Source organism: Melospiza melodia, chromosome 1 (genome assembly GCF_035770615.1).
Source record: "Melospiza melodia melodia isolate bMelMel2 chromosome 1, bMelMel2.pri, whole genome shotgun sequence".
Taxonomy (NCBI): Eukaryota; Metazoa; Chordata; class Aves; order Passeriformes; family Passerellidae; genus Melospiza; species Melospiza melodia.
The window spans coordinates 146,509,212-146,534,916 of NC_086194.1; the positions used below are offsets into that span (position 1 = coordinate 146,509,212).

At 37.4% G+C, this 25,705-nt stretch overlaps 1 protein-coding gene across 6 annotated transcripts in view; it reads left to right on the forward strand.

Annotated features, from left to right (window-relative positions):
* Positions 1-25,705, forward strand: part of RALYL (RALY RNA binding protein like) — a 367,622-nt gene that overhangs the window by 333,285 nt on the left and 8,632 nt on the right. For 4 of the 6 annotated variants that reach the window (XM_063170956.1, XM_063170951.1, XM_063170962.1 and 1 more), the window contains 4 exons: positions 315-478; positions 1,135-1,215; positions 10,192-10,305; positions 14,630-14,808. In XM_063170956.1, the coding sequence (XP_063027026.1) occupies positions 315-478; positions 1,135-1,215; positions 10,192-10,305; positions 14,630-14,808 (538 nt within the window). The remainder of the gene's footprint in view (positions 1-314; positions 479-1,134; positions 1,216-10,191; positions 10,306-14,629; positions 14,809-25,705) is intronic. The other 2 variants (XM_063170968.1, XM_063170964.1) reach the window with 2 other exon arrangements.

A 25,705-nucleotide genomic window follows, 5' to 3' on the forward strand; every position in this document is an offset into this window, starting at 1 on the left:
ACAATGAAATTACGTGGACCTGTGGAAAGCAAGTTATGGATTTTCCATACGGCAAATTGCAGAGTCCCATAATACATCCTTCATTTGAATGACACACAAAAAATCTGAGCTGGTCTGTGCACCAGTGTGTGACTGAAATCTGAATAAGGCACTTAATGTGCATAGGTCCTTGAAATCTAATTTGACTTGATATAAAGTGATTACAGTTTCAAAGGGTAATTTTCTCAGATAACATGCAAATTTAGTTGACAGAGCTCCCATGACATGAAATCACAGAGGGTTTTATGGAGTCCAGCTGACTTAATCTTTTCTAGGTTGTTTGATTACCATGGCCGTGTCCCCCCTCCGCCCCGTGCAGTGATTCCACTCAAACGTCCTCGGGTGGCTGTGACAACAACTCGTAGAGGCAAAGGGGTTTTCTCCATGAAGGGAGCATCACGGTCCACTTCAAGTGGGGCTTCTTCCTCAGGATCCAAATGTGAGTTGCTCATATCAGTTGAATATTATTGAAACAATGATTCTAGCAATTTCTGCAAACAGACAGCTTCCACTATATAGATAACCCTATTGAAGTAATTTCCTAGCCTAAATCTCTAGCTTGAAAAACCTTTGGTTTGATTACCAAAGATTCCAGCCTCTCCTGCAAGTCAAAGAGCACACTGATGATATTTTTAAAATAAATTCTTTTAACATTTGACCTGCTCCCTCAGCTTCAGAAAAAGGCTTTTTAAAATCTCCTCTCAACCTGACTCATTCACCATGAGATCTTGTGAACTGCTGGTAACAAAACCAAATAATAATCTTGTTAGAGACCAACAGAGGCACATTGATTTCTGTGAGACCTCAGGGTTGTATGTAAGCTGGTAGGGATGGACTGGGGCAGGGGGACAGGGGAGGTTGGGTTATGTGTATTCTTTTTTATTGGACTCTTTTGAGTGTAGAAAGAGGCAAAGCGTCTTTGTTTTAAATGAAATTCAAAACAGGATTGGCAACTTGGGTTTATTTAATCCTTCTTTAGTGAGTTGGCCCTAGAAGAGTTGACGAACAATAGGCATTCCCTCCTCCAAGCTCACCAAGCTCCCCACTCCCTAGTATGTCCTGGGAACTTCATCTTCCTCTTCGTGCATCTTTCAGCACCCACCCGTCTTCCCCTGCCCCTTTTGTGGAGTGATACTGTCCTTGGAAGCGTCACTGGAAGAGGAAGAGAAAGATCAGGTAGGGGTCAGATATTAGAAGGACTGCAGGAACTTCAGTAAGTCTTTTGCAGTACTAGAGTGGCCAGAAAACATCATGCTGTCTTACCATGAAATAGGTGAACCCATCAACAGTATATCTTACTGCCAGAGGAGTTAATTATGGCATCAAGAGGACCCAGTCATATACTCTGTTTGAATAAGATAGTCAAGTGTTACATGCTAGTATCAAACAAAGGAGATGGACCTCGTGAGCCCATTAGGATCCGTCCTTGATCCTATTGCACGACCCGACGATATCAGGGACCTTGAAGGAAAACATGCAGTAAACATGTAAATGCACGTGACTGAAAAAATGGACATGTGGTAAACATAGCTAAAGAAAATGTTGTGCACTCAGGAACAAGCAGCTCAAGACATTCCTTGGAAAGAGTGATCTGACAGAGGGGCCACATTGTGTGTACAGTTAAATCACTTCCAAGTCTCCAGGGAATGAATGGGCTGGATGTCCATTACCACTAAAAAGATCTTTGATGCCTAATACACTGGAAGATACATAAATTTAGGTGTCATATTATAAAGCTAACTCAAACCCTAAGAGAATGTCTGGAAGTAGTAATATTTCCTTTGTTCTCTGGAAGATGAACATGAGTCTAGACATTTTCATACTTACCTTGAAGTAACCCTTTTCTCAGTATTTTAGGTGATCAATTATGTTTTCTTCTATTATTATAAAAGAAAGATTGCAGGTCAATATCTTCACTTTAGGTAACTTTGTTAGTCCTTTTCTGTCCTTGGATCTTTGGGTTTTCACAAAGTGAATTAAAGCTTTAGTTAGATCTCATTTGTTCATCAGTTTCTGTTGTCTTATCTACATGAATACTTAGTAGTATCAGTGCATTCAAATCACTAATTGTCCCAAAGTATGCATTAATAACATTTTTTTGCTGCACTTGCCATAAAAGGGAATTTATTTTCAGATAAGTTTTTTTATATATTTTTTTCATTGTTCAGAACAAGGATAGCTATAAAATTCTTCTAGAGAGCTGAGGATCTTAGTGTTTGTATCCCAACAGATGTCACGAAAAGCTCTCAGTCAGAAATCTGAATTTCTATAGCAGTGAATGAGGCAGAGAATATTACATTAATATCCAGATACATATTCCTCAGATCTACTGCAAAATTTGCTTCTGCATTTCAAAAAATGCTTTTTAACACTGTGTAATAGGACTCAAATAATGCATAGCACAGATTATAGGATTCAACCCTAGTCCAAGTATCCACAGGCACTTCTTATAAGATTTCCAAAACACTGCCTACAAAATATGGCAAATATTGCAGAAACTATAAATTATTTAATGGAAGTACAATCATGAGTGTCCAGATCCAAACAGACAGTGTTATTCCCCAGTGGAGGTATCCTTCAATGTATTCAGGTGTGATCTGAATTTTAAGTGTCAGTCTTAGAGCTCCAAGTGACAAGATCATCCTTGGATCAAGCTCTTTAACTGAAGAGAGAGCTGTAAGATGCATCACTTAAAACATGGGCTTTTTGACCTGTGTTAGGTTTCTGTCCTCAATTCATTAAAATGACAATTGGAAAAAAATGCAGAATTTTTATTGTGATAAAATAAATTCCACAAAATTCTTTCTGCACGCAGCACACCTTTAAAGGGAGTCAGACACCCAGTATACAGGTTTTCATGCCTAATTTTCCATAAAACTACTTTGCTTTTTGTCAATTCCAGTCAACCCATCATAAATGTAGAAACACGATTTTGTTGACTTGGACAGGAATGTAATCAGCTTATTGTACGACCTTTATCAGAGAAGTAGTGGAGCCATTCTCTTAGAACTTCAATTTGGAAAGTAGAGAAGGTATGTTTTGCAACTTCCTTTGCCATTTTCTTGGAAAAGTTGGTTATATTGAATTGTGGGAGAAAGCAATTTGATATTTTGTAGCTCCTTACTCTACACCTTAAATCTGAACCCCTTGAAATAATGCACTGTCAATTCTAATGTTAATTTATTGCTAGGTAAATAAGGAGAAACATTCAACAAATTCTCCAATAAGAAGAAACCTAGTTCATGGGAAGGAAGCTATTTTGCATTTAATGAAATTTAAGACCATAAAACACCTTAATTGCATGTTTAGAATTAACAATGTTAAAATACTATTGACTATGCCTTGAAGATTTCACCCCCATATAGCAAAACTCTCATGAGATCACTTCCCTTAAAAGACCTTTCAGATGTAAGTAGAAATCTCATAGGTATAAGTGTTCACACTCAGACCCAGAAAATAAACCCATACATATCATATTAAAGGTCAGAACACCAGATTTCACATTCTGGTAAAATCACCAGAATCAAAAGAACTTATTTCAGAAAAACAGAAATCCAAAGAAAGAAGTTTATTGTTGTGAAGATATTACAAAAAACACAGTATCAAAAATGCCTTGCTCATTGATGAGCATATCTGCAAAAATATATCCGCCAAACAGTAAACCCCTGTTTGACCCAAAAGTGACAATATGTGTTATAAATCTGCTTCTAAAACATAAAACACATTAGGAAGATTTTATTTCTTTCCTAAATCCATAATTTTTCAAGAAGCAGTTATCAATATTTTGTTTTCTTTTTAACTCCAAAGACTAGAAGAACATAAATCAGCATTTGCAAATCACCAGAAGTAACTCACAAAATTAAATATATTGGTGGGTAAATCACACACAGTAGTTCTTCATGTTAATGGTATGAAGCAGTACATTTAGATTGCTATTTAGAACTAGGAAGAGCTCACTTTTTATTACAATGTAGAAATTGAAGGGCTCAAAGTGTGCACTGTCATTTTACATCTGAAATCAGGAGGAAAATATTAATTAAATCTTTTATACTCTGTGTGCTTGAAATTAAGGAGTAGGCGCTTCAGACATTAAAATATGTATTGAATTATGTCTTTAAATGAATTAATTTTGACTCATAAAGTTTATATTTAGCTTCCTCAGCTGATCCATTTTTCAGTGATATCTACAGCAATAAAATATGATAAAATATTTTTTATTAAACATGAAGGGCTTAGTTAAAAATACATGACATTTCTTCCCAAAGAAATCTAAATCATGCTTTGTGGATGAATCAATTTGCAGTTACAGCAAAAAATATGTTTCACAAAAAGCTATAATTCAACAGTAGCACTTTCATTTTTAAAAATGCAATTGACCCTAATTTTATTCCTCTTATAATGCACTGTATGTGACTGTCTCCTTTGGTGTTAGATGCTTCAATGAAAGATTCTAGAAGGGCTAGAAAGGGTCATTGAATCAAATTCTTTTCTCTTGCAAGTAGCATCATTATCTAAGCCTTTAAGATACATCTTAAAAATAGTTAGGGTTTGGGTTTTTTCTGTTTCTTGTAATTTCCAGGTTAGTTTGTTTCTCATTTATTCATATTCTCTTTTTATTTTTGTTCCAATACTGACTTAGCATAAAGTTGTTATTTCTTTTTACCTTCTTTTTCTTCAGCAAACAAGAAAAATGGTTGTCACACTAAAGGCTTTCCATTTTTTATGGTAATCTTCACATGTGCCTGCTCTCCACGTATACCTGCTAGAATTCAGTGGTTCAACCTGTACTCACCAGGTCCTCATACAGAGAAAATACACTTCTCTATCCTTGCAATGCATAATTTGACACACCCTAGCACTGCATTTTCCTTTGCATGGTTGCAGATAATGGTATTCTGTTATCAACCCAAGGATAATTCTGTCCTTGTCTTCTTCTGCTGATGAACCTTGGTGCTAAGAGTAGGACTTCTATTGTTAAGTTTAGGGGGTTTTTTCAGTGAAATCTCATCTTTTTTTTCTAACATAACATTCCTTTAAATCACCTGACCTCTTCTTCCATTCCAGTTTACTCTGAATAAGTGATATCTTTCAATTTCACCTCATCAGCAAATTTCACCTATTCACATTTTTGCATTGGAGTTGTTGAAGATATTTAGCCATTACTAATTTCATTAATAATTTTTCTCTCTTTCAATATGTGCATTTTTTTTATCTGGTGTCCTTTATTTTATCTGTTAATTTGGAAAAATTTCTTGAAGAGTAAGTTACCTTAATTTCCTACTCTATTGCTCAAAAACAGAGAGACAGATATTTTGGATACGTGCATGTCATGTGTCATGTTTACCAATGGCTTTGTTTCTTGCCTGAGATAAATTAAAAAAAAAACAACATGATGTTTTAAAGGAGAATTTTTATAGTCAAAGCAGGACACCTAGAGCACAGAATTTATAATCTTTACATTTTATCTTTGTCATAACACTGCTTTAAAAGCCTGACATTCTTGCCAAGGGCTATCACAGACTCACAGAATGGTTGAGTTTGGAAGGGACCTCTGGAGCTCCTCTGGTGCAAGTGCCCTGCAAAACAAATTTCCTAGGACTGTGTCTCACCACACCCATGGGAAGAAAAAATAAAATTCTCATGTTTAGATGAAATTTCACATGCTTTAATTTATGCCAAGGGTCTTTGGTGTGTCAGCGGGATCTACTGAGAAGAGTCTGGCTTTGTCATCTTCATTTCTTATTGTACTGGGGAGCCCAGAGGTGGGCACAATGCTCCAGATGTGGCCTCACAAGTGCTGGGTAGAGTGGTGTGCTGGGTTGGGCTGGGGCAGAGTCAATTTTCTTTCCAGTAGCTACTATGGGACTGTGTTGTGAATTTGTGCTGGAAACAGTGTTGATGACACCAATGAGCAGGATGGGGATGCACAAGGAACTGGGAGGGGACACACCTGGGACAGGCAACCCCAGATGGCCAAAGGGATGTTCCAGGCCATGGTATCAGCTTCAACAATGAATTAAGGGGAAGGCTGGCCAGGGCTTGTTCTGGACATCTGTTGGTGTTTTCTTTTGCATTGCTTTTATTTCTTGGACTTTATTTCTCTGTTGTTTTCATCATCATCATCATCATTAGTAGTAGTAGTAGTGCTATTATTATTACTATTATCACCATTATATTGTATTTCAATTAATAAACTGTTCTCATCTCAACCAATGAGTTTTCTGACTTTTACCCTCCTTTACTTCCCCCCATCTTTCTGGGTTTTGGAGGGAAGTGAGCAACTGTGTGGTGCTGAGTTGCTGGATGCAATTAAACTGTGACAAGGAAAAGATCTGGCTCATGCTCAACTTACTTTTCATCAGGGTCCTTCATAATTTGTCTTTAGTAGTTGCTGCTTACTACAGAAATACCCACTACACTACAATTGAGAGTGGAATTTCTCTAGGAGAATAATTTTGAAGACTTGTACAATCCTCTTCAAGGTAAAACAGTAAGCAGTTCAAATAATTACAACATCACAATATTGGAAAGAGAGTGAAAGTTTTTTGTGCAGACTGGTTGAGATTTTTTTCTTTTTTCTTTCAGTCCTTTCCAGTGTTAACTTGAAGCAAATGACTCTATGATCATGGAATCATACAATCATTTAGATTGGAAAGGACCTCCAGATTGTCCAGTTCAGCCTTTAACTGCTCACTACCTTGTCAAGTAGATCATAACATTAATATCACATAGTGGTTTCTTTAACACCTCTAGGGATGGTGACTCCATAAGAAGTAATTTCCAATATTTAACAACCATTTCCATAAAGAAATTACTTCTAACATCCAACCTGAACTGCTCAGGTGCAGCCTGAGGCTATGTCCTCTTCCCCTATCACTAGTTATCTGGGAGAAGTGGACACCTCCCACTTATCTACAACTTCCTTTCAGTTTGCTGTACAAAGTGATAGAGGTCTTCCTTGAGCCTTCTTTTCTCCAGGCCAAACAACCCCAACTCCCTCCAGCACTTCTCATATGAATTACCTCCTAGACCTTTCACCAGCCTCCATTGCCTTCATTGCCCTTCTCCGGAGACTCTCCAGCACCTCAGTCTTTCTTCAACTGAGGTGCTTAGACCTGGACACAGCACTCAAGGTGTCTCACTAGTGCTGAGTACAGGGGCACAATGACTGCCCTGGTGTCCTGGTTTAGGGCAAATTTGATAGACAATCTGCAAAGGAGGGCCCCTCCAGAAAGCAAACCCACACGGCCCCTCCCCCCAATCGGTTTGGGAAGAATTCCTCGGAGAGAAAAGAGCCTGTTTATTTAAGAGGCACAGCACCCCCCAGCACACAAAATGAACAATACCGGATGACACCACTCTGAAAAAGATGACAAAATCAGAAAGTCTCTTTCAGGGCTGGTTGCTCTGTTCTCAGTCCCTCCAGCGCTGGGGCAGCTGCTGCAGCCAAACGGCGCAAACCCTTGGTGTTCCCAGGTCCCAGTCCGGAGCAGGTTCAAGATGGTCGAAGAAAAAGGACAGGAGAAACAGTCCAGGAAAGAATTTGGACTGTTTAGCTAGAACTAGCTAATAAGCAGAAGCAAAAGCAGAGAGAGAGAGAGAGAGAGCAAAGCAGAAAGCCAAAAGCAAAAAGCGAAAACAGCCCTATGTACTGCCCGTCTCTGTGTCCCTGATAAGAGAAACCCAAACAAAACTTTCATTCTTCAGAGCCAGTCTTAAAGGCACAGAACATATGAACGGGGATACAAGCATCATAACGTCACCCCAGGACGCTTGGTCATACTGGCCACACTGTTGCTGACACAGGCCAGGATGCCGTTGGCCATCTTGGCCACCTAGGCACACACTGGCTCATGTTCAGTCATCTCTTGCCCAGCACCCCCTTGTCCTTTACCACTGGGGTTTGTTCCTTGAATCCTCATTGCTGTCTTGTTCCTTCTGGTACCATCTTCTTCCCAGCCTAGTTCTTCCAGAGACACCACATGGAAGCCCCTGTGCAGCAGACCTGAGCTCAACAGCAGAGCCAGGCATGAGCATGTTTCCTTGTCAAACTCAGAAGTGCAAATGTTTTCTGCTTTGCTTAGTAGACTGGAAACAAGTACCATTAGGTCCTTGCAGTGTCTCTTCTGGGTCTGACCTTTCAGGCCTGGCCAGCCTGCAGTTTGCAGATCAAGGGAGTGTCCCTGACACAACAGTTTGGCTGCACGGAACGTGTTGCCAACAGGCTTCACAGTGGGTTGCTGCCAGTACTCAGCATTCCCCATTGGAGCAGTTCACGCCATTTCACTCTGGATTCTGAGATGCCTTGCTACTCTAAGATGGACCAGCCACTGTCCCTGGGGAATCAGTAACCTTCTAATTATATAGTCGTAGGACTCTTAACAATTTGTTTCAGATCTGTGGGGTTGGATAATTATTTCTCTAAAAACATTTTAAACCCTCATTCTATGAATACATAAAATAATTTCATCAAATACTGTATGGCATATGAGTCTAGCACAGGTTAGTTTTACGGTTTTTTTTTAAGTCCTTCTGTTCATGCCATTTGAGATGAGAGGTTTCAGCCTGTACTGTGAGATAATGCAATTTCTCAATATGAGCACGATTAAACAAGTGCATTACTGCATATAGCAACCTACTGCCTTTAGCTGGCATGTTGTACTATAATGCACATTATAGTATAACCCACATTATAGTATATTTGCCCAAACTCTAAGGTAAAAATCTTTGGTTTCAGCCTCAGTGAATATGCTTCAGGTTTGGAATAAGGCTAACTTGAAGCAAATACCTACTCATCAACTATCACTGAAGCAGGCAATAACTTGTCTTCACACTTCATCATAAGATTGATTGCCCAATACAAATTACCTGAGCCACCATGATAAGAGACATAGCCAATGTCATCAATGAACAGGACTGATGCAGCAAGATGCAGCCAGAAGACCCTTTTGACAGAAAGGGAACATGTTCTTCTTCATAGCAGAACATCCCTCTTCCCAGGCTCGATAAGAACCTACCTTGTTGTGTGTATCCATGCTCTCAATACACACACCAAAGTCAATGCACATCCTCCTTCAGCAGTGGTGGAGGAGTAACACAGCTCAGTGCTCTTCCACTGCCAGTCCCTCATGGGGATGGTCCATTTCTTCCCATAAGAGTTGTAAGAGTGAAAGCTCTGTCTCCTACTCTGTTCCTTTATAAATGGATTTATTCTCCCATGCTAGCATAGAGTTGCCATTTTCTCCTTTTGATCTTTTCCACATTATATCCTAGCACAAACAGGGCAAGTGTACTTATTTGGGCCACCTTCTAGCATAAAACACATGTTCTGATAATGCCAAAATAATGAGATAATTTATGAGGGCAGCAGCACTGTTTCCTTTGAAGACAAAACATCTCCAAAGCAGTTACTCCTTCTTGGGTTGGACAATGGGAGCACATTAATAAACAAATCTAAAGAGTAAAGCAGTGCAATAAAGATTTGGGAACTTCAGCTAATAATTTATAGGTGATGCCTCCATGTCCTTGGACGCGATCATAAAATGAAATATTTTCATATATTATCCATAGCTGGAAAAAGTACAAGAAATTGCCAACTGAAACTGAACTGAAAGCTTTTGAAGCAACAAAACGTGGCACCACTTGCAATGAGTTTTTGACTGGAATATAACCCTGCATTCCTGGCTGCCCTAGCACTTATATTACCATTTACTCTTGCTGAGAAATACATACTGTAGGGGATCTATTTATTATTGTCAATACTATCACAAAAGAGTCCAGCAAAATAACACAGCAAGACTGTGACAGGTCTATCATATTTGAATTATTCTTTCACTATAGACTGTATTTAAGTAAAAAATACTTGGATTTATGAAAATATTTTTGAGATGTTTTGTCTGAAATTACTATTACTGAGCAACACACCTTTCATGGATTCTTGCCAATAAGGCTTAGAATCCTGTGGTTTCTAGGATTCTGCATTTTTAAGTAACCATGCTAATTTTAAAAGGTAAATCTCTGAAAATATTGACAAAAGTGAGAGAGTGTAATTTCTACTAAACAGAAAAGAAAAAAAGAACATGTTTTGCTTGGGGGGATAATGTTACCACAAATATAGTTTATTTCATGTTTTGCATTTTGCTCTCTCCACAGTGAAATCAGATGAGTTGCAAACAATCAAGAAAGAACTAACTCAAATCAAAACAAAAATTGACTCCTTGTTAGGGAGACTGGAAAAGATTGAAAAGCAGCAAAAAGCTGAAGCAGGTAGGTAAAAGCTGTTTTTAGTGGAATTAATTAAATTAGAACCTTGTTACTAGTCAAGCAAGTCAGACCAAAGAGAATAGAAGTTTTCTGAAATTTTGGTACTTAATGGAGCCTGAAGCAAGGTAAATCAACTCTCAGGTAAACTACTGGCAGAATAGATTAATATTCTTCACAGAACATGCATCATCATTTAAGAAGAGTTTTTAATGGTGTAGTAGGAAAAAATAATCTTTCTAGTTGCTCTGGAAACCAAACATCACTAAAAAACTGAACAGAATTAGGCTGGATGTTTTTGACCATGGGAATGCTTGTGCTAGGCACATTAAGTATTAATAGATGGTGTATATCAAGAATTATTGTCTGGGCAATAGGCAGTAGGTAATAGTCACAAACTGATGCAAGAAAAAATTCTGTTTGATATAAGGAAAAGAGATGCACCTAAGCAGTATAGTGAGTTGACCAGAGAGACCATACTGGCTCCATTCTTGGAAACATTCAAAACTCATTGGGCTCATGGACCTATGGACCTGTGCTAAAATTTGAGTTTGTCCCTGATTTGAAGAGGGGTTGGACTGGGAGAGCCCAGAGATATTTTCCAGCCTCAGTTATTGAGTGAAGTTTGGGCCTCTTCGTATAACTGGTTACAGCTCCAGTTTAGCTTTTTTCTGGCTTAAAAGTTTTGGTTTTCGTCAAACCTTGGGAATGAAAAAATCCAAAACTACTTCATAATTTAATGAAGTCAGTGCATAATTAATTTTGTTAGATGAATGATCTCACCTGGCAGCACTTTAAAGTCATTCTGAGAGTTATAAGGTTGCATTTTCACCACAGCATATATAAAAAACAAACCCAGTTCTTATGTCTGTCTATGGCATTTTCTTTGCTATGTCCTTATAGATCACATATATATTTTTACAGGAGCTTTGTATTAGTGAGTTGATTTTGTCAGAGTCAGCATGGACTCCTTATCTCATGAAAGACTCAATTTTTTTTTTTCACCCCTCCATTCTGTGATAAAACCTTTTTCTGAATTTTGTGTGAAATGTGTGAAAGAAATTCTGCCTCAAGAACCCACAGCTGCGGGGCTGTCTGGACAGTAGTCGGTTACATGAAGCCAAAAGCCCATCAGGACTCAAAGAGAATTCCATCAAGACTGTCTAAAACATTACTGGGAATTAGCGGTTGAGGGTTACAAACCTGACAAAGTCAAAATAGGAATTTAGATATGGATGTCTCCTGTTCCCAAGTAACTTTAAAAAATAAATATTGTTTGAAAAATAACCTACCTTTCCTTTACAATAATTTTCTAAGTTGACAGGCAAGGACCAGTCGCCAGATGTTAGTTTATCTCACAAAGTTGAGGGCTTTTTTCAAGTCTAAGGTAAATCATTATTAGAAAGTGTGATTATCTCTTTCAGATCTGTGCACAATATGTATTCATTAGGTTCTATTTTGTACTTTATGTGAGTTGGATAAAAGTTGGTATAATTGGTGAAGACATAATTGCTAGGCACTTCATGGAATCACTTGTGCACTGAAATATTCCTGATTGTGCTACCATGGGGAGTTTTTATAAAAAATGCATTACTATGCAAAACAATCTGCAGACCATTGTACTTTGATATTCAATTTTCAATTTTGCTAAAGGACTATAGTGGTCTCATTTAAATAGAAATCAGATCAAAAAGAAGAATATTGATTCATATTGAGTCACAGTCTTATGGTTTCTGAAGACATGCAATGAATATCCTCAGATGTTAAAAGATGTTTTCAAAATATTGGTGCTATAAAACATCAGGTGCAGAACCCATCCCTCATATTCTTTGCCTCTCATTGGAGGGTGTGAAGAGAAAAACACCTCAAAGATACCAGTAAGAATGGAACCCCATTTAAGTTTCCTGAGCTGATGAAGAGGGTTATGCAGTCTGGATTATTAGTCTTCAGATCCAAAAAGATTTGTGTAAACTACATCTGTAGCTGAACTATTTCATTTAGAGTGTCAGATGGGAGTTGATAAGATGATTTTTTTCCTTCTTTATGGTTTGGCAATGTTATTTCTTATTTTCCTCTGCCAGGAGGTGTGGCCTCAGTAAGACTGGGATCAGAGAGAGGATTTGTTTCTCATTTACACAAAGCAAAAATCAAACCATCATCTTGCTCTTTTGGTTTTCTAAGTTTGACTCAGTCTCCTGAGGAATAATTTTTAATCCTAAAAGTTGTTACATCTGGAGGAATGTGATGTTACAGGCTGGACAAGCTCAGTGCATTATCGGTTACTGCTCTACAGCTGCATGAAAACTCTCCTTGCAGTAAAAGCTGACATTCTGGCTTTTTCTATTATCAACTCCTAACCTTTCCAATAGGGGTAATACAGAAAATAGGATTTCCTGTACATAGGAAAACTGTAGAAATAGCGACTGTAGCAATAGCTCCTTTGTTTGCAAAAATCTGAACCAAGAAGCTAGGAATAAGCTGTTCTGACATTAAAAAATAAAAAAAAATTAAAAATAGAGACTATTCTTCCTGTATTATTAGAGATTAGGCTCAAAGTTAGGTTCCTGAGTTTATCTTCTCAATAGAGCCCAAAAGAGATGAGTACTGAGGCAGTATTTTAGCCTTCTCTGAAGAACCCAGTCTATGTTCTTAATAAGACAATTAAGTGACCTAATTTTTTAGCAAGTGCATCTTAGATGGTTTCCCATTTAAATGTATTGTCTCCCAATTCAACAATCTTGGTTTTAAAAGCCTTAACCAAAATTGATTCAGGTCTCATTGCCAGAACTGAGCAATCTCAGAAGTGGCTAAAGACAGGAAGTGGTAGGGCCAGACATAGAAGGCATAGGTGATTCAATCCATATTTCCTTATTCATAAAGCAAGTAAAACAATCACTTTTAACTAGCATGGGATTGTATGGAGCACCTTACCAATAGAAGATAAAGCTCCACAGGGTGAATCTTCTGCTAATATATATGACTACAGTACTGTCAGAGCAGCTGCTAAGATGACTTTTTATTCTTTAAATCTAAGAACCTTTCTGAAGACATTAGGTGACTGAGGGAGGAAAGCTTAATTTTTCTGTTTCTCCAGTAAGAGAAGTTGAAAATGAAGGACAAAAGACAAATGAAGGCTAAAGAGATGAATGTAAATGGCAAAATAAATGTGCAAAGTCAAAAGGTAAAACAAATGTCTTGGTTTAAGACTATGGAACAGAAAAATGCCATCAGATTTGAATAGTATGTGTAGCTGGTAATAACTTAGGATAAAAAAAATAATAGAGTTTCAAAAATATAGAGCTTCAAGGCAACACTTAATTCATTGGTTGTCCAACAACATAGGTAATGAACTACTAGTGTTACAGAGCAGTCAGTCTTACAAAGGAAGAAATATTTTGTTCTAGAAATTCTGTCATTGATCACCCTCAGACTGAAAAGACATTATTTTTCTAGCTGCATGCAACCAATTCTCTGGCCTGATTCACTCTGAGTACATAAAGTGTTTCATATAAGTTCCTGACATGCATAGAAATAAGACTCTGATCCCTCCAAACATTCTTCTAGCCAGTTGCTGTCATTCTTCCATCAGTCTTTCTCTGGATTTCTGCTGTCTGGATGAAGTTCTTCAGCATATCCAGGAGTTTACCAATACCTAGTCACAACAACACAGCTACTCTCATGAATCAACCAGAATAGATTCTTCAGGCCTCCATGGAAATGGCCTTTCTTTTTACCACTTTGCAGAAAATATAGGAAGTCAATATTTGGTTGATTGGAGGGGGATATTCTCCAGTTATTTCAGCACATTATACCAATGATGAGTAACAGATACTTTACTCCATAAAAATATGTTTACTTGTCTAAAAGTGTTTGTTGATTACCTGTATGACTGTTAAGATATATTCACAGTAAATTAATACAAATTCTTACTCATTTATTGGCAATTGACAGCCTTCTGCTTCTCAGAGCATAGATATTTATGTACTTCCCATTGGCTGCTCATGAATAAACATCTGGTGACTGTGCCAATTGAATTCCAAGGCAAAGTCAAGTACAGAAAATTGAAAAGCTGGATCTCCTGGCAAATCAAGCCTTCATCCACTGCATGGCATACATGGGGTAGATGATCATATTGAAATTGTGATTTATTTATGCACTAATTTTTGAAAGAAAAGTTTTCAATCATATTTGCCTGGTAGACATTATCACAGAGAATTTTAAAAATCTAGCACATCTGGAGATGGAAGCTTAGGTTTCTTCTGCAGAGCACTTTCCTTTGCCACCAATAGGAAAGGTTACTGAATCTCCATAGAGTATGTTTTCCTTACAGAAGCCCAAAAGAAACAAATGGAAGATAATGCTGATTTGATTCAAGAGGAATGCATATCAGAGAATGCAGATAACTCTACGGAAGAGCCAATTGAAGGAGGGCCAGATGCAGATGGGGATGGAGAAGATATGACTGATGGGATAGAGGAGGATTTTGATGAGGATGGCAGCAATGAGCTGGTAAGGAATAATCATGACCTGTCTGTCTATATGGTTCCTACAAGTAACCACAGAGAACCAACAGTCTGGATTAAGATAACCTCAGAGCAGCACTGTGATGTTCTGTAACTAGTGCCCAGACCTATACTCCTCATACACTATGATATCAATTAAGCATAGGAGCCTCTGAGGAGAAATAAAAAAATATATTTTACTGCATTTGGTAATTTTAGAAAGGAAATAAAATGCAGTTTAAATTGGTTTACATTTATTATTTTATACATGTAAAAGTGTAGAGTGCTACTTTTTCTTTTTTTCTTTTTCTTTAACCAGTGCTTTTCAAAATTAAATTGGATTCTAAAATAGTGAACTTTTTCATTATTAAACACGTGCTTTCCATGGTCCTGAGTCTCCATGTGTGTACTCTGTGGACTGTATTGGCAGATACAAGTTTTTTTGATGGAAGAATTTTTCGTTAAGAAATGTTTGGGTTTTCCACTGCACCTTTCATGAAATAAAAGCATTTCATTTAGCACCATTACAATGCTAAACTCCTAAGTTCTTCTAGAGCAACATTAAGAAATATTTGGAAAGTGAGATTTATCTTTCTATGCATTCCTAATAAGAATGGAACAGTCACTGTGGTTTAGACTCTATAATACTCTCCCTTCCATCCTGGCTTTCTTATTCTGCTTTGAGCTGAAAGAACTTTTGTTGCTCATTGTCATTGCTTGCATTTAAAAAATATTTAACCATGTGTGTACAGTAAAAATCTTTTAGTGAAGCAGCAGAAGTCAGTTAGCAAGCAGAATCAATAGCAAGTCTGGAGTAACGGGGCATATGAATAACCAGCGGTTTGTGCTGCTTACTGCAAAAGGAATTTAAACTTACTTGTAATTTTTTCAGCTTTGTGTCCCGTTAGCCAGCCCAAGATTTGAATTTCTATACCTCGAGTAGCATTATTCCTGGAAGAAGCTACTAAAACCTGAATTCCCTCGCTTTTTCACATGCAATGGAGAACAGATGACATTATCCCTTTTTCTTAAAGAGACAGGTTCTCCTCTTCAGATATAAGGGAAGTCTGTAAGAAAATACCACTCTGAATTTTTAGGGAGTCGAAATTTTGTAATTAAGAAATACTTGTAAATATAAACTCCCACCATGGCCAACAGTGGGACCAACTGAAGTGATTTTAGCAATAGGGGTTTATTGCTAAAATAAACCAGACCAGAGTTTAACAAGAATGGTGGGTTTTGCACTAATTAGGGACCATACTCCCCATTACGGACAGCTAAGTGGGGATGTTAACATACAGTGCATTACACTCTGATTGCTCAGTGCTGTCATTTCACCTTGTGGATTTGACATACTTAGCATATATCCATGCTATATGACACAAAAAGCAGAAGAATTTTTTTCATCTGCCAAAGGTCTCAGCAGGAAAGGCTCTATAAAGCAAGCAGCACAGGAAGAATTCATTAGCAGTGAAAGTCTGGAACTGGCACAGACGCGTCTGCACGCTGCTGCTTCCAAGTTAAAAGGCCTTTCCAAGATTCATGCTATGGAATCAGTTGAAGCGCAGTGCGGTGCAGACACAACTCCAAAGACAGCTCAGAGGTCTGACACACACATCTAAGGCAGTTTCTCTGCCTGCCATCACTAAGTGCATGAGTGCTGGGAGGAGGCAGATTCCTGCATGTGGAGAGTGGTGCCCTCTGCATTGCATCCTGGCATTATTGGCATCCCCCCATCCCAACATGCTGGTAGCAAGGAAAGGCCAAGGAATAGGACTTCTGTTCATCCTCTCAGTCAGCTGCAGCCTGGTGCAATGCCAGGGCAGTGGAGCCAGTCAGCTCCATGCCTTCCACCTTCCCAAAGGCTGGGACCCCCTAGCTGAGAAGCTGGCAGTACTGTAGACTTTAAAGCTTACAATTAAGATTGTCACTGATGTAAAATCCCTGTCCCTTTCATCCTCCCTTGCCATTTCCATGAAGTTTTGGAAGAGGCTACTTCACCTTAGTTTTCCTGCCTGCTGCGATATGATAATGACACTTTCCTCCTTTTTTGCAAAGCCTAGGGAGATTAGTGAATGCAAAGTTGCAAGGGCTAGGATAAAGGATTGCTCAGCAAAGGATTGCTTCAAAGGAATCTCAGGTGTTTTCCACAGAAAGGCAATTATAAATTGTGGAAAACACCCATGCCCTGAGATTTCTATAAATTATGTATATTTCCTCTACAGTTTTTACCCAAACAGTCAGCAGTATCAGCCTGTAATTATGATATGAAAATGGTAGTTTTTGATGCATATTGTTATTCTGACTGTTTTATACTGACATATATTTATGTAGATATACTGGCCAATTCCTATAAGATTTAGTTCCTACTCCAATCATTGATAGTTCTGTAAAGGGAAAGACAGTAACAATACTACCAAATATACAGTGAATACCCCTGTAGAAATACTTGGCAATTCAGTTTGCTTCTACCTATCCTGTGTCCTCTTATCTGAAATTGCCCTCTGTCTTTTGAAAAGTAAAGTAGATATACAAGCTTGTTATAAAGCAATTCCTAAGAGGTGTTGTTATTCTTTTTTATAAAAGCTAAATTGTTTAGGAAAGAAAGCTGACTAAGAGCAAATATGTAATTTTGGAACGGAGACAGTTACAAATCTTTTGAGAAAAAAAAGAAAGGTTAAGAATTAAACACATTAAATGTGACAACAGTAGGAAAAAACTTTCCATGTAAGAAAAATGTTACTATTTTGTGTAAAATAGTAACATTGGGCTTGGAATTTAAAAAAAATCCTCCAAAAGGCTTTTTTAAAATGAATTCTACAATGTTTTCCAAATACAGAGCTAAAGGAATTTAAGACAATTGATTGATTAAGAAAAAAATATTTTCTTAAATGATTAAGAAAATATTTTCTCTCATCATTAAGACCAGAGGAAATAGAAAAATATTTAAATGGGCAAAGCTAATGCCCTGAAGTAATTTCAGCAGGAAAATTTAATTGGGGGTCCACTAGTATGAAAAATATTAATAGAGGGAAACAGAGAAATTACTTAAATTTAGATATTAGCCTTTAGTGAGTTCTTCAGATTTATCTGTAAATCTTCTGCCTGGTCATTTCCCAAAACCTGCTGCAGGTTTGCAGAACAGAATTCTGTTCTCCTAATGCTGTCAATAAAGGGAGGTATTGAAAAAGGTCACACCCACTGTCAGAGTCTAGGTGCTGCCACAATGGAGCCTCTGAATCCATATATGTAGGTCTCCATCTTTGCAGCAGAGGACTCAAAAATACATTTCTTTCTTTATTTCTAATTCTAACTTAAAAGGAAGTGACTACGCAGGATGTATGCTGTGGGTTTAGGTGGTAGGATCAGTTCTCTAAATTCACACACTGTCTATTTGAAGGAACAGGTTGCTGCACATAACTGAGTGATGGCAGCTGTCCACATGCCTGCTTTCAGCCTAGATCAACTGTAAAGAGAGACACAGTCTGAGTTAAGTCAGGCTTGGATTTAAGAACCCTTCAGTTGTCTGCCTGGCTGCACACACAAAACACCACACTCAACAGCTGCACACCTTCTTCCTCCACCATACAGAAGAGGATGTTGTTCAACCTTGCATCGTAATTTTCAGTGACTAAAGACATGCCCAAAAACAGTCATTATGGCTCAGCTAAAGTGTGAAAAATTTTAACGCAGTATTAACTTGATTGCCCACCTGAACTCCAATTCAAGACAGGATGCATTTAAGGCAATGCTGCAGTCATCAAATACCACCTCTTGAGAAATTCTCTTTTGTACTATTCGCCCAAAAGTGTCTCTCAGTAAATGTCTCCAGTGTTTCAGACACTCTGGATTGAAGGATCTCCTTAGAAAAATTCCCAATGAATTTTGCTGCATTTCTATACTGAGGAGTTCTTTAAAAGGCGATCTCAGAAACATGATCCATCTACATACGAATATGTTAAAGAGTTGGCTTCAACTTGCTCAGTGAAGTGCACCATAAGCATTCATCCACATGCTCTCACACAGCCTCTCACTCCTGCCTGTACAAGGGCATGCATACTTTGTAGTTTTATATACATATATAAAATTGTCACTGGTTTATTATGTAGCTCCTGAGCTTACTTTACAATTCATGTCACTTAACTGACCATCAGAGCTAGTGAAAGGGATTGAAAGCTTCAGGTCTATTTCCTTTGCTCCTTTTAGGTAAAAAAACAGGTAGTTGGTTATCCTGGGTTTTACTGGACCCACAATTCAGACTTTCATTCCCTTCCCAACACTGAACAGTTTCTAGTAGCAGTGAACTTAAAATTCCTGTGTTCCTTCCTAGTGCATTCCTTTTAATTTATACCGTCCCTCAACAATGTTGTGACGAAGACAACCCACCCATCCCATTTTATGGAAAATGGGCTCTCATGAAGAAAGATCTTCATGTTTACTTAATTAAGTTCACACAAAAATCACAAACAGGTCACAAATTACCCAAACACAAATTTCCAGTGATATCAAGCAGGTCTTGTGCGTCTGCATTGGCTTTAAATTGTAAGTAGTGGGAAGGAAAACAAACAACCTTTTCTTACCCCTGTGGCTGTACAGGGGGGAACAGAAAAGTGACCTTTACAACCCAGCCCAACACGTTACTATATTTGAGCAGCAGCTTGTCCACTGTCCCTCAATAACAAGTCCCTTCTTAATAGAAATGGCATTAATATTGTGCGGCCTGGCTGAAAGATTGAAGGAAGAAAATTTCTGAATTAGCATGCTTGATGGATCCCTAATTCTGCTGATTTAGCACATGGACAACCCAGTGCAGACCCAGAACATTTCATATATCTTCTCTCAATTTGTTTCAAAGGGTGTTGATTGATCATTGAGGAAGCACTGATCAAATCATTGCAGCCCCCTTGTAAATAAATCAGGTAGCTACAAGTTAATTCACTGAAAGCCTGAAGTATTACAGATTTGGAAAATAAAAAACACAAAACACTTTATTTATTTACCATTAGCCAATGGTTAATAAAATACCAACAAAATAATTAACTGTAATGAATCATACACAAGCACTCATATATGTATTACATTGCCTGAGAATAATGGTTCCTATCAAACTGTCAGCCTTTCATAGTAAATAACTATAATAGGAATAGCTTGGTAGTGGTCCAGTAGTTGAGCATTCAGTACAGCAAACTGTTTTCTGGTAGAGTATGTGATGCAAATACAGTAGATTTATGGTGTCATAACTCAGATCAGACACTGGTTAGTGCTTGGTTGGAATTTGAAGGATATATTCACAATCACAGCATTGTTTTTATGCTGGTGTAGCTGTGCTAAAAGTAATGAAGCCAGACAAGCATTATTAGATGGGAGTTCCACAATAATGAGTCAACTTTAATGAGATGTCTTAAGAGGCATTTTTATTAAATTATTTCAGAACCAAAGATACAGACACTATAAAAGGCCCAGTTCTGGTTACAAGGTAGATTTACAGCAGTTATTTCAACAATTATAGTTCTCTTTCTATTAAGTATATTTCAGTTGTATTTACCTCTCAAGGGTATTTGATTTCTTACTCTTGTCCTTTTCTCCACCTCCACACTGCATGTTTTCAATCTATCAAATTTGTTTCTAACAGCTGATAAAGAATAATGTTTCAAATATTCATACCAGAAACTGCCACAGACATAAAACTCAGAATATTCCTCTTGCTGCACTGATTTTCATTATGCAAAAGTAAAACCATTATGATATAATAATAGCTATATTTCTTGTAGAATTTGATGACATTATCATTTAAATCAATGAAAGCAACTAGTGCTGTGGCTGAAGCTCATCAAAAACATTTCCCTCTTGTCACAAATGGGTGATTTAGATTGCTTACAGGTACACTATCAAAGGTATTAGCAAAAGTGGTTTTAATATGATGTTGTAGAAGAGTAACTAGCCAAGGTTCAGTGGCAAGGTTCACTGTAGTACTGTATAGCACAGTCATTTGAACAACCATTCAAAACCACCAAAGCACAAATCACGCTTAGTTACCATACTAAAAGGTTTTGTATAATACCAGTCACATCCCAAACATCTGCCATTGGTAAATGGTCTGTCTGCTTCAAGAAGTAACCTCGAGAGGCATCCCAGCTCAAGGGGAAACCACCCCCCATAGCCAGGCTGCTCGGCTGGGACAGCTCAAAGGAGGCCCATTTAGGCTGTCAGATTTGTGGAATATAGCGGCTGTATTGTAGTCAAAATCATGCAATGGGAAGGGGTTGTGTGAGACTCCCTGCACCCACAACTTTCTTTGTTCCTTGATAAGTGAGACTTTGAAAAGCTACCTGCTTCTCATGTGTTAATTGCATGATGGATGTTCCATCATCACCCACGTCAATGCTCCCTGGGCCACTCCTTGCCATGGTGGGTCTTCAGAGAATAGATTGCATCTAGAGGAGTTCTTGGCTGTCTGGGCTATGGCACAGGCCTTTACCTCCTTCAGAGTCTGAACCAAATTACAGGTAGTTTGCTAAAAGGGTTGATCATATGCATCACATCCCTTCTATAGGTAGCTAAAGCAAAATTAATAGCAAATCTGTGTGAAACTTTGACACTTTCTTTGCTTTAATTATTTTGTATTGAATTCAACAATGAAAATACTCAGCAGAAAGTAAAATAAAATCTACAGAAAAAGAACTAAAATTTCTCTGATTAATTTCATCTAGTTTAAACCCAGTTTCAAGTAGCAAGATCAATCAAATATGTAACTGTGTGATAGTATTCATACTACTCAATTTATCATTGTAATTAAACAAGATTTTTCATTGTCCATTTACATGCCTGTTTTTTCAGTCCATAGGATCAGGACAGACAAGACTGACTCTTCTATTATAAGCCAAATTAAGCTGATTAGGCTTGTTGAAAAGTTCAGTAGCTATTCTAACAACTTGCAGCTTTCTGAATGCACTTGTACAGGACTACTTAGAAAATAAAGGACAACCCTTATAATCAATGGCAATGGCTAAAGCAATGTTGTGCCAGAAATCTTATCCAGCTTACTTTAAAAATCACTAAAACCATGCAAAATTTTGTCTTTTCTATTGAGCTTACCATTCATTGAAATCTTGCATTCATTGTCTGGGAAACATTATGTTCTTCATCTCTAAGACAAATGAACAGGTAAAAGATTGTGTTCACTTGATAAATATCAGAGATGTTTGTACTTGAGCAACTTAAGAAAGTCATTAGGGCACCATACCCGACAGATTCCTTGTACCTTCCAAAGCTGCAGTAAATCTAATAACCTGTGACTGAAAAAATGGAGAAAGTAATAAAAGCATGCAATGAAATCTAAAATTGTAAGAAACTTCCTGCCATGCCCTTTTGTTATATTTAATACATGCAGTAGCACAGTAGAGGTGTTTGCTGTTCACTCAGTGTTACATGAGTCATTGGAAGGACCTTGCCATTGCCCCTCCTCCCCATTTTTCCTGGCAGTTAATTTATCAGAGGAAGATTTCCTAAGTGGTGTTCAGTGTTTTAACTGGTTTATGACTGACTACATAATGTTTTTCTCATCATTATTTAAATCCTATCCAGTACATATCACATGGGAGCCTGCAGAAAATGCAGGCAATGTTATAATGCATTTTGCGTCACTTTCTACTAGATTTTCCTGTCTGCAATTGCACTTTGGTAAAACAAATAAGCAAACTAATTTTATTGTATTCAGATCTATTCCTCTGGATCTGCTCTAGATCATTTAGTTCTCAGTTAAAAAATCCTCAAAACTTAAAATCATGAAACTTTTAAAACCTTGTTATAAATAATATTGATAATAATATACTTAATTAACAGACATTAGAATCCTATGGATTTAAAGAAAAAGAGCTTAAAAACAATGGGTTTTCTCTTATATTTATCTCATTTTTAAGGAAAGTATGTGAGAGCAGGAATTTTGTGTCCTGTTCTCAGCTTTGACGCTGACCCCATGTGGTAGGCAATTGTCTCAGAAGATTGAATATGCAGGTTGAATTATCACCTCTTTCTGAGGTCAGACCAACAGGTGCCCCTCTTTGACATGTAAGAAAGGAGCATTCCCAACTATTTAAACTTACAAAAATTAAATTATTTCCAATAAAGAAAAATATCTGTTGAACAGGCTATATATTCTTCAATGAATCTGTTTTACTTTTTTCATCACACCATGCCATCTGTCTTGACCTGCCTGAAGTCTCAGTCATCATTTAAAAAAATAGTCATGGTGCTTGATAATTTTGAGACAGCAAATATTTAATTTTAATGGCTCAGGCTCCATCAAAAACATCTGTTTTGCCTCCAACTTAAAAACAAAACAAAATCACACACCACTCAGTGAATTTAATCAGAGGTAAACAATGCTGTCAGATCAGGCCAAAAATTCTCTTAGACATGTAAACAAAATATTTGCCTAAATAAGATGAACTCTTCTCTGATATAATGTAGTTGACCTTAATATTCAGCATTAGTAGCCTCATTATTTTTATTTAGTCTAAGTAGGTCCAAATTAGCTCCACAGATTTTGCTGGCCCAAAATTTATGAGCATAGAGTCAACCTCTGAGTGAAGTGCAGAAACAAGGACAGCCAAACTTCCACCTCTTAGAAGCAAACCTGGATTCCTTTACAGGTGAGGACGATGATGACTTCTAAAAAATATCACAGGCTTTTTCCTGTACCTTATGGCTGAAAAAGAAAGATCAGAAATTAATTGAAGTAACTCAACACTTTAAATAAGAAGATTGATTTTAGTTTCCACCCATGAATATTGTAGCCAGTGTAATTTTAACTAATTCTGGCGTAGCAGCCCTTCTTTTACTTCCCTGCACTTTGGCTGATTCTGGTAAAATCTGGGTGACTTGGTGAAGGTGCTGCACTGGGTTTTGCTCACCCATCACTTACAGCCAACCATCCCCATCTGTGCACAGGGGAAATAAGCATCAGAGCAGTAACCTAGTATAGACACCAAAGCAGCAGTATGAGGTCTGTTGGGAAAGTGATTGATGAGAAGGGGGACACTGATGTTTTCTAGGCATTCACTGGGACACAGAAATCCTCTGGAAAAGTTGAGACAGCCATTGGGTCTGTGCTATGGATTTGAGTCTATCAGCTTAATCATCAAATTCTAAGATTTAACTGAAATTGAGCAATTGTCATGCATGACACATTTTCCCTAGTGTTTCAGTCTTTGAAAATAAATAGTTTTAATTCCCCTAAAAACCACTCATTTCACAGGCTTTATCAGTAACCTTGAGCATCAAAAATGCTGAATGGAAAACTCTCAAAGGAAACATTTTTCTGTTGAAATCCTTCACTCAAGTAAAGAGGTGCAGACATTGAAATGCCAAAAAATTGTTATTTTTCCATACTAAAAGGCAAAATTGTAAATTCTTTTTTCATTACAAATTGCAGAGCCACTACAGCTAGTGACTCAATTACTCCAAAAGGTCTCCATTTTTTTAGTAAATATACTTCTGTACTAAGAAGATTTTCTGCATGATTAATATCAAAACATGAAAGGCAGATTGAATTTATCCATACATAGGCATTTACGCACCTCAGAAAAGGGAAGTTATTTAGAAGGTGATAGAACTGTAATTGCCATTTCAACAAAAAAAAAAGCAATCAATGAGAATAAGACAAGCTCAGTCTGCCAAAATGAAGATTTGGAAGTTAATCAAATACCAACTTATCCAGCTTGTCACACTGCTATGTGTGTCTGAAGTTTCCAAATTGTTGTTGCTATTGATATCTAAAATTACACTACAGTTCTGTAGTCTTTCAAACGAAGCAAAGTGTTTTCTAGACCAAATAAATAGAGAATGAAAAGGCTAAATTCTTCTCTGCTTCCTCTTTGCAGGGTTATAATAATCCTTTCCCAGCTATTATGAGATTCTGCACCATTTGCAGACCACAATTTGACCCCAAGTCCAACATTTTGGTTTCTAACTTTTTTTTTTTTTAATTAATGTCTCTTGAAATCCTCATAAAACCAAAATTTTATGCATTACTGGGCACTGTGCATTCAAATAGGCATTAGGCAGGAAAATAAAAATTTAAAAATTGTTTTAAATAGGACCATCTTTTATTGCCATTTCCACCTGCATCACACTGCCACAGCAAGACCTTCACCGATGACAGTTTTAAGCATGTAACTCTACATCCTGTATATTCAATTGACTGTCTTAATTCGTTATTCTGTCACCATTTAAATATTAATTTTGCATTGTTTGTCTCATTCCACTCCTACTTTCTATGGTTTACTCTGGGCTTTCCCAGTATCTCTGTCTCATGTTATGTGCTTCCAACATCTTCCTCCAGCACTCCCTCCTTCCCATTTCTTTTCTATATTTTTAATGCCTTGGTTGCTCAGTTGAGTAAAACTTCTGCCTCCAAATACCTGAAAAATCTCCGATTGATTAGCCAGAACACTCCTCATCTCAACACATTGAGATTTATTCCTGTCATTGCCTACAATTATTTTGCCTGGAATGGATGCCCTTTGGTTTTTGATACTTATCTAAACTCTACTTTGGAAATAGTGAGAAAGTTTATTAGGAGCTTTCTGCATAATTACTTTAAGGCAATTCTTCTTGCAAGCTCCTATTTTAATTTATTTTAAAAACACATTTCTAAAATGTAGACATATTAAACTGCCTCAGGGTACAAGTTTTAGTAGTTCCTTTACGCATTAAACTGTGTGTTCAAAACTGCACCCTTGACATTAGTAGTACAGGAACTTTTGCCATGACCATTAATACTAATTGGACCACCTAATCTCACACTAGAGAATTCCTACTCCTCACATTAAGCAGAGATTAATTCAGTAGGAATTTTAGTCTACAGCTTTTTTACACCACCCTGTAACTTAAAAGCATGTCCT